General features: G+C 43.6%; 1 protein-coding gene across 1 annotated transcript; it reads right to left on the reverse strand.

Moving 5' to 3' along the window:
* Positions 1-1,975: 1,975 nt before the first annotated feature.
* On the reverse strand, positions 1,976-10,948 carry PIN4 (peptidylprolyl cis/trans isomerase, NIMA-interacting 4). Its single transcript, XM_041742255.1, has 4 exons — positions 10,833-10,948; positions 7,656-7,729; positions 2,769-2,888; positions 1,976-2,153 (listed from the first exon to the last, which is right to left on the reverse strand). The coding sequence occupies exons 1-4, from the start codon at positions 10,873-10,875 to the stop codon at positions 1,995-1,997; spliced, it is 396 nt and encodes a 131-aa protein (XP_041598189.1). The 5' UTR covers positions 10,876-10,948; the 3' UTR covers positions 1,976-1,994.
* Positions 10,949-11,781: the final 833 nt, after the last annotated feature.

Here is an 11,781-nt window from a genome sequence, read left to right on the forward strand (position 1 = left end):
TCATTTATCAACTCCTTTAGAACCTTAGTTGCCAGTTCAAAATTAACTTCCCAAAGGTTTGCTTGGTGTCAGAGACCCATTCCTGTTCTACCTTCTCACAAGCTATCTATAGCTGCTTTCTCTCTCCATGCCACAAATTAGTTTGCTTTTTCTACTCTACCTTTCCAGCACTCCGGCTTCTTTTGTGGGTGACACCCATGCAAAAGGCATTCACTTGGTATCCTGGGTAAGCCAATGTCCTGAGCAAAGGATGCTAACTAGGTTGTATCTCATGCATCTAAAGCTTTTCAGAATTTTCTTCCAAGATTTTCAGAATTTACAGCCCTTATTTAGAGACACTGTTTTGAACGGGGTTTTAAAAAACGGTTTCATCTTATATGCCTGCTATTTTGAACATCTCTCAATACCATACTGGTATATCTGTACTCAGGGACTGTGGCATCTGTTTAGTCTGCTCAGTGGGTAAAATCTCATGGAGGCATAACTGCTGGAGATGCCCAGAAACCCCAAAATAAGAAACTTATATGTCAAATGCAGCTGAGTGAGAACACAGTGTGCTAGAAGAATCACCGTTATGAATCACATGGTTGTATTGGCCAAGTTTTATTTAAAAAAATTTTTTTAAAGTAGGCTCCATGTGTATCGTAGAACCCAATGTGGGGCTTGAACTCAGGATCCTGAGATCAAGACCTGAGCTGAGATGAAGAGCCAGACATTTAAGCGACTGAGCCACCCAGGCAGCCCTGGCAAAGTTTTATTTTTGAAGCAATATAGTATTTATAATATTCCTTATACTTTTTTATATGTCATAAATATGACATTATGAAATTTAAAAATGCAGACACACAGAACATTGGCTGCTGAGTCTAGTACAAACAACTGGTAGAACTGAGTGCCTTCTTTTCCTCCAAGAAAGGTTTATTTAAAAAGAAGAGCTCATAATGATTTCACTCATGTGGATCTTAAGAAACAAAACAGATGAACATAGGGGAAGGGAAGGAAAAGTAAAATAGGATAAAAATAGAGGAAGGCAAACTATAAGAGACTCTTAACTGTAGGAAATAGTTGCTGGAGGGAAGGTAGGTGAGGAGATGGGATAACTGGATGATGGGCATTAGGGAGGGCCCTTGATGGGAGTGAGCACTGGGTGTTCTATGCAACTGATAAGTCACTAAATTCTACCCCTGAAACTAATAATACACTGTATGTTAACTAAATTGAATTTTGAAAAAAGGTTCAGGTTGAATGGCCATTATGTACAGTGTATAGTATTGAGACAATGGAGCAGGATGCCTGGGTTGCTCAGTAGTTGAGTGTCCACCTTCAGCTGAAGGCATGATCCCAGAGTCCTGGGATTGAGTCCTGTATCGGGCTCCCCACAGGGAGCCTGCTTCTCCCTCTATCTATGTCTCTGCCTCTCTCTGTGTCTCTTAAGAATAAATAAAATCTTAAAAAAAAAGACAATGGAGCTAATAACTCTCCTGGCAGATCCAAGTTGGCTAACTTATAAAACAAGTGCTGCCTAGGAACTTATTTTATGATTTTTCATATACTATTCCATCTATTTTCTATCCAATTCAATGTGTGAATAGTGTGAACTAGGTATTTGGCTCCCCCAGAGATGGTTTTTGAATTAACTTATGGGATATACTGAGACTTAGAGAGTAGTTCTGGGAGTGAAGAGACTACAGGTTAAAAGGAGTCTGCTTATCTTTTTTTTAAATCTTTAAAAAAATTATAAAGGAAACTCTTTACCCAATGTGGGCCTCGAACTCACAACCCTGAGATCAGGTGTCACATGCTCTACTGACTGAGCCAGCCAGGTGACCCCGCTTGACTTACCTTTGAGAACAACTACTACAGTGTATAATAACCTTTCTCCACCTCATTTTATGCCTACAAACCCACAATAAAAATAAAAATACAAGGATTACTCAATACCTTTTAAAGAAATAAACAGAATGTATAAAACATGTTCAGTCTTTCATACCATTTTATTTTCTCCCTTCAACCATAATAATATGATATCCAAATTTTGTCCTAATTGGAGGGTCGGTAAACACAGGCTTATCTGGCCCACTTACAGGCAAGGCAAATGCTGCTTCTTGAAATGGTCCCACCATGGAACCTCTGGTCATCCAACCCAAGTCGCCCTGAAAAACCCAAAAGATATGTGATGTCAGGTGGCCCTGAAGAGGCAACAGTTCTACTGTAACTTGAGAATTTCCCAACACAAATGCTAAGGTTCCTAGGTTTATTCATCTGGACTGTGAAGAAGCGTGCTTGACAAGGACAAACAGGTAGAAGAGATCCAACCCTGGACTGAACACATAAACACTCACAATGTTGCTGGTTGTCTGTTAGCTGTGCCAGTTTGGTAATGCCTAGTTTTAGACACAGGTGACCTGTACTCAACTGTTCACAAGTTGGACATTTCTGCTTTTAGGATCTTTAAACCAAGATAAGGCTAAAATTAATGGCAGAATGCAGAAATAATCCCTACTGCTGTGTGTCCTCCATGGCAGACTGTTTTTCCTTTTTTTTTTTTTTAAAGATTTATTTATTTTAGAGAGAGAGAGAGCACGAGCTGGAGGAGCAGAGGGAGAATCTCAAGCAGACTCTGCACTGAGCACGGAGCCCAACTCAGGGCTTGATCTCACAACCTCGGGAACATGACCTGAGCTGAAACCAAGAGTCAGATGCTCAACTGGACTGTGCCACCCAGACACCTCAGGGAAAGATCATTTTAAATGATAACAGCACCATACCCCTTGCCTGGCTTTATCTTCACTATACTGTGTGGCCACTTCATTGAATCTCATTCCAGACTTTAACTTTTCCATGGCTTCCATGATTTTCCCATGTTTTTCACACAGAATGTGTCTAACCTACAAGGAAAAAGTATGTTCACATGGTATTTGGGACATGCAAATGGTTCCCTTTCTTACAGTATAGCAGTCATGTCTGGATTACTTCCATAGTGAGAAAACACATCAGGTTCATAGCAACAAAGTCCTGGAAGTCTGCTCCGTTGGGCGATGGCCACAAACCCATTTCCTGTGTCAAGACGCTATCTGGGAACTCTGATTTAGACAGCAACGGGCACAGGGCTGTGAGAAGCTCCCATCTTTACCATGTACTTCAATGGTAACAGGAAGAGGAGACATAATGGTTGAAAGCTGGGGCCCTTGAGTCAAATCCCAACACTGCTGTGTGATTGGAGGCATTTTCTTAAACCTCTGTTTCCCCATTTGTGCCCTGAGATAATAACAGTAACTATGCGTTCTCGTAGGGTTGTGAAGACTGAGATAACGATGTTAATACTCAATAAAGGTTAGCCATTACTTCCATCAGAGTGGGGATGATATTTAAAAAACCCATGAGGAAAAAAAAAAAAAAAAAAACCCATGAGGAAATACTTTACCAAAAGAGGCCCAATGTATAAAGCTCCTCAGAATTTGGCACTTTGAAAACGTATCTTATGTTAAGTATATTCAACCCTATGGAAGTATTCAAGTTTGACTTACGTTTATATAAAGCCATGTTTTTTAAAAACACAAATCACTCTACCTTTAAAAATGATTTTGTCAAGGTAGCTGTTCTACATGATTTCCAATTTCTCATTCAAACTCAATCCATAGTTTCATATTGTACATCATACTCTGGAATGGGAGTTAACGGTGTCTCCCTTATGAATGTAGAGGCAAGCAAATCAAGACTGGCCTCAGAGTTCAACTACTGGAATTGAAGGCAAGGGGATTCTAGACCCACAGGAATAACTTCCTGTCTGGAGAAGCTACACAGGGGATAGGAACATAACAAAGGAAATGATCTGTCAAAAGGCAGGGCTCTGAGACGCAAACTTCTAGAGAATGTGTCCAGCAACTGTCCAAGAAAGACAGGGACAAACAGTCTGAACACTAGAGAGATACATGTTGGGAAACAAGGATGGTTCATCAGACCTCAACTTGGCATAGCTAAAAACAACTTTGAGAATGCCTCCCTCTTTATGATTCCATACTTCTGGTTGGTTTGATTACTGGGACATGAATGAAACATGATAAAGGAAAGAGGATACCATCTAACATTTTATCAATGAATAAACAAGTATTCTGGTCTGGACAGCCTGACAGGTTAGACATGACGTGTCTGTAGTATCTGTGGCCTCTGCAATGTGACAGACTGACTGGCAACCATGTAGACTCCCATCTTAGAAAAGAGCTGACCCACAGAGGATTTGGGAGTGATTAGCGTGGAGGTAGCGCGGGATCAATCCTCCACTGCGGGAGGGAGGAGATTACCCAGGGAGGCTACACAGAACAAGAAGAGGAGAAACAAAGGCTAAAGACATGCTTGGAGAATATTGACATTTAGGCCACAGCAAAGAAAGATGCTCTATACGTGCAGTACGAAGGCCAAATAGGTAGGACAGAAAGGCGTGTTCAGGGAAACCAAGGCAAGAGACAGTTTCAGGGAGGAAATGGTCAACAGGCTTAAATGCTGCAGAGTGACCAGGTAAGAAGTACAATCAATTTAGTACTGAGACATCGACGACCTTAGCAAAAGCAGAAAGAGCAGAAGCCAGGCTGTGGCAGGCAGCTCAAGGAAGTAATGGGGGGTGGGAAGGGAAGGCATGTGGGGTACTCCCCCAGATGAGTCAGAAAAGGAGACAGAGCTCTTATTAGAAGAAAAAGGTCACAAGCACGTGTCTATTTTAAAGGTCCCTGGGCATAATCTCAGAATGAAGGGAAAGATGCAGTCAGGAGAGAAAGGCTGAAGACAGCAACCAAAGAGGGTAGAGAAGATGAAGGAGCAAGGCATGGCATTCGGTGCACTGCTTGAAATATCTGTGAGCCTTAGAGGAAGAACACTGAGAAGACAGGGGAGGTGTGGATAAAGAGAACTTTGTTGGGAGGGGGGCTGGAACGCCAATGAGTTACTGCTTATAGGTCTGGTTTCCATTTTCATGTGAAAATTTAACAATATTTAAAAGCTAGTATTTGCTAGGTACCAGGCTAACCACTTTGCACACATTCTCGCATGAAATCCTCACACCAACCTTGTGAGACTGGATCAGTGTTTCTCAACCCCAGCAGCACATCAGAATCATCCTCAGCAGTGCTATAAAATCCATCAAGGTCCAGGGCCCACCCCCCCGGAGATTCTGAGGCAGCTGGTCTGGGGTGAGACCCTGGGCCCCAGTAGTTTTAGAAGCTGTCTAGGGGAATCTGAAGTACATCAGGGTTGAGAACCACTGGATGAAGTTGTCTGCTGCCTGATGAAGCAGGGTGGCTGACAGCTGAAGGTGAGCGGTAAAGGACTGCTGAGCAGTACTGAGGGCCTGGCTTAGGTCAGAGACCAGGAATCAGTGGTCCCAATTCGCAAGGCCATGTGACCCAGCACTTCTGGGTGTAAATGTAAAAGAAGTAGACGACAGGATTGATCCCAAGTTGGAGACCGGGAGGTGGATGCAGCAAATGACCAAAAGGAAAGAGCTAGGGCTCCCAGATCCAGTGGTCAAGCTCTTTGACCTACTTTCCAGTTTATAGGTCATACAGGGCTTGGACAACAGATATGAAGCCTGGGAGAAGGTGGGGAGAACAGGTGGGCTCGAGGTCTGTGTGCAAAGAAGACCAGAAAAACAATCGGGAGGCAGGAGGGAAGCTATGGTCGGCAGATGGATTTCAGAATCTGGACTGCTCTAGAGACACAGGGCAGGGTATGGGCTCAGGAGTGCGGTTGAAAGCAAAATGGCAGGATATGGAAGGAGCATAGCCCTGAAAGCCAGAGGGTTCCAGGGTCTTCTCCCTGCTGGGACCTTTACAAACCACTGGAAACAATCCAGATGTCCTCTAGCAGGTGAACAGTTAAACATATGGCACATCCGTTCAGTGCACATTACTCAGCAACATAAAGGAACAGACTATTGATAAGTGGAGTAACTTGAATGAAAGCTCCAGAGAATTATGCCGAGAGTGGGAAAAGCCAGGTTACATATTGCATCATTTCATTCACGTAACATTCTTGCAGTGATGAAATTACAGAAATGGAGAACAGCTGCCAGGGGTTAAGGATAGAGAAGGTAGGGGAGGGAAGTGAGCATGGCTATAAAACAGCAACAAGACAAGATCCTTGGGGTGATGGGAATCTTCTGTATCTTCACTGTATCAATGTCCATCTCCTGGTTGTGCTATCGTACTGGAGTTTGATGTAAGATGTTACCATCGGGGAAAGCAGGGTAAAAGGTAAATGTATTATTTTTTTACAACTGAATGGGAGTCTAAAATTATCTTAGGAAAATTTGGTTCTAATCAACTTTCCTACCTGATTATGTGCCACTTCTTTCCACATACCTCACGCACAGCCACACTGAAGTTACTTTTTTCCAGAAAAGGTGAGGTGCCTCTTCAAATTCACATGCAGTGGAGCAGTCTCTTAGGCTGGGTGCTTGTACAAGTCAAAACGTAGGGGGAAAACTGCACGTGGCCAAAATTACCCTATAACATCCCTTATGAAAATGCCGTACCAGAGACCCAACACATCAGCCCTCATTAAACCCAACATAGCCTGTCTCTCAGGCCTGTGGCAACAATGACCACTTCTTCTGCTGAACACCAGATGAAGTACTTGGTTTGTATTTGGAACTTATGTTTCATGAAAACATTATGTTTGGATGCCAGAGTCCCACTTCACATAACTGGATGCTTATATGAGAACAGAGGTCAACTGTGGAAAAGCAGATTCATGTCTCCCATCTCACGCTTTCTCTGGTTCACTGAGTAGAAGAGTGGGTAGAACAGCTCACACTATATTATTTCTCTTTCTCTCTTTTTGGCTGCATGTGGCTGGATTTATAGGACACTACTGCAGCAATGTATTTATTTTCCTAACGGTTCCAACTGCAGTAGGATAATAAAATCCACCTCTTACTTCCTGTTTTTTTTTTTTTTTAAACCCAGAACTTAGTACACTGCTTGCTGCAGGGCAGAGGTCACTAAATCCATACTGAACAAATGAATCAAAGTATGGAATCCCACACCCTGACCAGAACATGGAAATTGCTTGTTACATAGCACTAAGTAGTATGGTTTTGTTCACAGACTGTATTTTCCCAGGGCAGACACTCCCCTGGGACTAGGTCAAGTAGTTGCAAGTAATTATCTGTGATTTGTCTCCCACCCCAGTTTTAACAGTCAGGACCCTGGCTTGTAGTTTACTAGTGGGTAGCTACCTGATGGGACTGGTTGGTACCTTTGCCTGTTTATCTAAGCCCTTGGTTTTATAAAATATTTTTTCCTTCTGAGAAATAGTTCATTTGTTTATTTTCTTCATACTTTGTATTATTTCTTGAAATGTACACTTAATACATTTCAGAACACAACAGGAAGGATTAAGAAATTTGGAATGTTTGAGAAAGCATTTAAGGAAATCCTTAAAAGGAATTACCGTTTGTAAGTGAGACTGGTCGCTACCTTCCAATTTTATGTTATCTTGATTTTATATCAGCATTAGGCTAGCCTCTTAGAATGAGTTAACCATTACATTCCTTCCTTACAATGAGTTAAGCATACCATCTTCCTTTCCTGGGTACCAAAATAAGAGATGTATAGAAGTAATTTAAATTTAATGTGAAAGGAAATTAATGAGTAACTCACCTTTATTGTATTACCACCACCTTTGGGACCCTGGGCCTTCTTGTCAGAACTGTCACTCCCGGAGGCGGCTCCCCCTTTAGAGAAGAGATCACAGGTACTCGTTTATAATGCATCCTGATATTTACAGAAAGGTCCAATAAAATAAGAGTTGATATTTCTGTCCTAGCACCACACTTCCAAAGGGCACTCAGCCAGACACTTTACTACAAGAGGCTAAATTAATCTGTGACTCACCTCCCATAAAGCAAGAAATTTGTGTCCTACATAAACCCTTTGTGGAAAATGAATATACGAGTGAGTGTGCTGATAGATGGAGAGCGCCAAAAGCCTAGTCCAGACTTTCTGGACCTAATTTGAAATCCTGCCTTCAAAGGGCAAATCCTTGAACTCTCTTGCAAGATGTCTAATAAGCACTGCAACTATGTATTTGAGTACTCACAATTCCAGCAAGTCAAATCTCCATATATATTTTATTTATTAAAATAAATTCATTTTTTATTGGTGTTCAATTTGCCAACATACAGAATAACACCCAGTGCTCATCCCGTCAAGTGCCCCCCTCAGTGCCAGTCACCCATTCACCCCCACCGCCCGCCCTCCTCCCCTTCTACCACCCCTAGTTCGTTTTCCAGAGTTAGGAGTCTTTATGTTCTGTCTCCCTTTCTGATATTTCCCACACATTTCTTCTCCCTTCCCTTATATTCCCTTTCACTATTATTTATATTCCCCAAATGAATGAGAACATATAATGTTTGTCCTTCTCCGATTGACTTACTTCACTCAGCATAATACCCTCCAGTTCCATCCACGTTGAAGCAAATGGTGGGTATTTGTCATTTCTAATGGCCATATATATTTTAAATAAAAATCTAATTTTCCACCAGCCATATTTGGCTAAATATACTATCTTTATGTCCAAATTCCTGGAGTCTATGACATTGCCTACTGATACCTTCCTAAGAAAAGTTGTTGATATTCAGAGTAACAACCACAGGCAGCATCTTAGATTTTACTATGATGTCATCTTACCACTGTGTTAACTTCTGTGTTCATGGCCGCATACTTACTGTTAGAGGTGGATGTTCGTAAGAACTATGGCTGGGTTAAATGTTAAGTTCAGTGAACGTTTCCTAAATAACTACTAAGTTCCAGACACTGGAGATATAAAGATGAACAAGCAATGGTACCTTCCTTCATGGAAACCATAAGCTACTGGAGCAGAGAGACATGTAAACAGATCATTTCAGAATGACCTATGATCTATGGACAGAAGGCTGTGGAAGCACAGAGGGGCATTTTAGCCAGTCAGGGAAGATTTCCTGGATGAGCAGAAACTGACCAAGTGAAGAAAGGACAGGGATGAGGAGCTACTCCAGGGTGGTAGAACAATGTGGTGTGTGTTGGAAACTATGGATGAAGCAAAATCTGAGGTGGGAGTGTTGTGAGATAAGCCCAGGGGAGGTGGCTGAGAGTTAGGACATAAGGTCCTATGAGTCCAACTAAGGAACCTGGAATTTATCCTTAGAAAAGGGAGCAACTGAAAAGTTTTAATCAAGAGACTCCATGTTACTTGTCTTAGTATCTCTAATGCCTCGCACAATACCTGGCACACTGAAAACCCAAAATACCTGACCACCAAATGCCTAAGACAATGTTACTGCCAAAGGAATTTTATCCCACCAAACTCTTAAGTGGGTTTGCTGTATATTCACTCTCAAATGATGATGCCTTCCAGTTATCCCATCATCTGGTGGCTACCTTCTGACTGCCTCCTCACTCCCTTTGACTGACTGAGGATGCTGGCAGTTTCAGGATTCCTTTCTGCCCTCACTCTCGCCATCATCTTGGATGACCTTGCCACCTATGCTGAGGAACCATCTAGTGACCTAACTTCACACTTCTGGACATCCCTCCTGAATGTTGATGCCTTCTACGTGGGGCCACTGTTCCCAAGGGCACACGATGGAACCATGTTGAGAACAGTTCAGTCTCTGGCTACAACTTCATGTTTTTCCAGCCTTATCATGCCTCACTCCCACAACACTGGCTCTTTGGCTTCACAGAAACCACTCCCCACTTCCATACCTTTATCCTGCTATGTTCCCCTAGACTAACAAATTTCTCCTTCCCTTCGGAGTCTGGACCCCTTGCTTGATCATCTGTGTTCCCAGTGGCACGCTTAACTACTTTGTCCTGCTATTCTATTATCATTGTCCAACAAACCAACCTTGGCTCAAGGCGACACCTAGGTCTTTCCAATCCTATATTACGCCAGTTCAAGTTACCAGGTAAATCATGATTGTGTGGACTGTGTCCTCTACAAATGCATGGACTTCAATCCTAGGCTCTCAGCCTTGAGGGCTGATCCTTTTATTAGTGTTTTGTTCCCTTTCCCATCACCCTCAATGGCTATTCCAAACCTTTATCACTCAAGACCCACACTCAGTCTCTGCCCCTCAGTCTTAAAAACTACCCTTACCTTCCACTTTCATAAGAATTTGAGGCCATTAATCATGATATCCTATAAACTCCAGCTTCCCAGTCTGGCCCCAATTTTTACAACCACACCCACCCTCGTTCCTTTCCCTATGGCCGCAAGCATAATGTATCCCTTCTTGGGACGCTTGGGTGGCTCAGCGGTTGAGGTCTGACTTTGGCTCCAGGCGTGATCCTGGAGTCCCAGGATTGAGTCCCACATCAGGCTCCCTGCATGGAGCCTGCTTCTCCCTCTGCCTATGTCTGTGCTTCTCTCTCTCTGTCTCTCATGAATAAATAAATAAATCTTAAAAAACATAATGTGCCCCTTCTCCTATTCAAAGGTCAACTTCTCCACCTCGGTCCTGGACCCCGTTTTCTCAAACCTCACTCCTCTGGACCTTTACATCCCTCTAACTCTACTGGACTCTTCACATCAGCCTCACTCTTAAGTTTTCCCCATTCTTAAGTAACAAACAGAATTTTCTCTTCGTCCTGTCTTCTTCTAGTTACCATCTCATTTCCATGCTTTTTCAATTAAGGCTTTCCAGAGAAGTCCGCACTGATTGTCTCCCAACTTCTCACTTCCACGGTCAGTCCTCTAGTCACTGGCCATCCGCTGCCCCCCGGGAATCGCCGCTCTGCTCCCTCCCCTCACTCCTCACCCGACCCCATTCTCCCTGGCCGTTCTGGCCGCTCTACCTTTCCCCCCTTTCCTGGAACCGCTCTTTCCCTTGGGCGGCATCTCCGAAAACTGCGACCGAACCCTCAATGGCTTCCTTCGCCGCACAAAGTCCCTTCAGGCCCCACGGGCATGTCCGGAACAAACGCCTGAAAAGGGCAACAAAACTGACCGTCTTCGCTGCGGCCCTGGAAGCAGGCATAATCTAGGACAGACCGGGTCCTTGGGCCCTCGCAACAATGGGGATAAAGCTGGCTGACCAATAGGAAGTTTGGGTCGGTTGTGGGGGTGGTGGTGGATCCAAAGGTAGAGCAGGGGCGGGAAACTCCGCCTTTGCGTTTTTTGTTTCTTTGGTCACAGGCTCTCGTTAGCGCCAGTTCTCATTCTCCCCAAATCCCGGCGGGTCTCCTTCAGGCGTCCGTAGTGGAAGGCGCAAGCTTCTGCAGTCCCGTAGCGCCAGCTCTAGCCAATCCCGCGGGGCCTCCAGATAAAGGGAAAGAAGAAAAAGCCGCCATCAAAGAAGAAAAAGCCGCGATGGCAGCTTTCTCCTCCTGCTCCCTCCTACACATAGGCCTGACCTTCCTTGCGGTTTTTCACTTTTAAATTTTATTCTGCATTTGTAGCTGACGGGATTTAAAGGGTAGTTTTATTAAAAAAGGTTATCACCCATCTGCCTCTTGGCAGAACTCTGTCATGGAGAAAAATTGGAAGCAGGCCTAAATGTCTGTCCGTCTGCCAGCATTAAATGGCAGACGCACCTGACAAATACTTAGTGCCTGGAACGTTGTGAGAGCTCTACGTGTTCCAGCAGATAACAGCAACAATAACAAGCAAGCCTGTGTAAGTGGCTGAACTTACCCCAAGCAGTACCTCAAAGGAGAAGAGGATGGGCATAGGTCTGCTGGGGGGTTTCAAGGTCAAAAGCACTATAAAACAGATTCAAAATCATGTATAATCTCAACTATGCAG

The sequence above is a fragment of the Vulpes lagopus genome, chromosome X (genome assembly GCF_018345385.1).
Source record: "Vulpes lagopus strain Blue_001 chromosome X, ASM1834538v1, whole genome shotgun sequence".
Lineage (NCBI taxonomy): Eukaryota > Metazoa > Chordata > Mammalia > Carnivora > Canidae > Vulpes > Vulpes lagopus.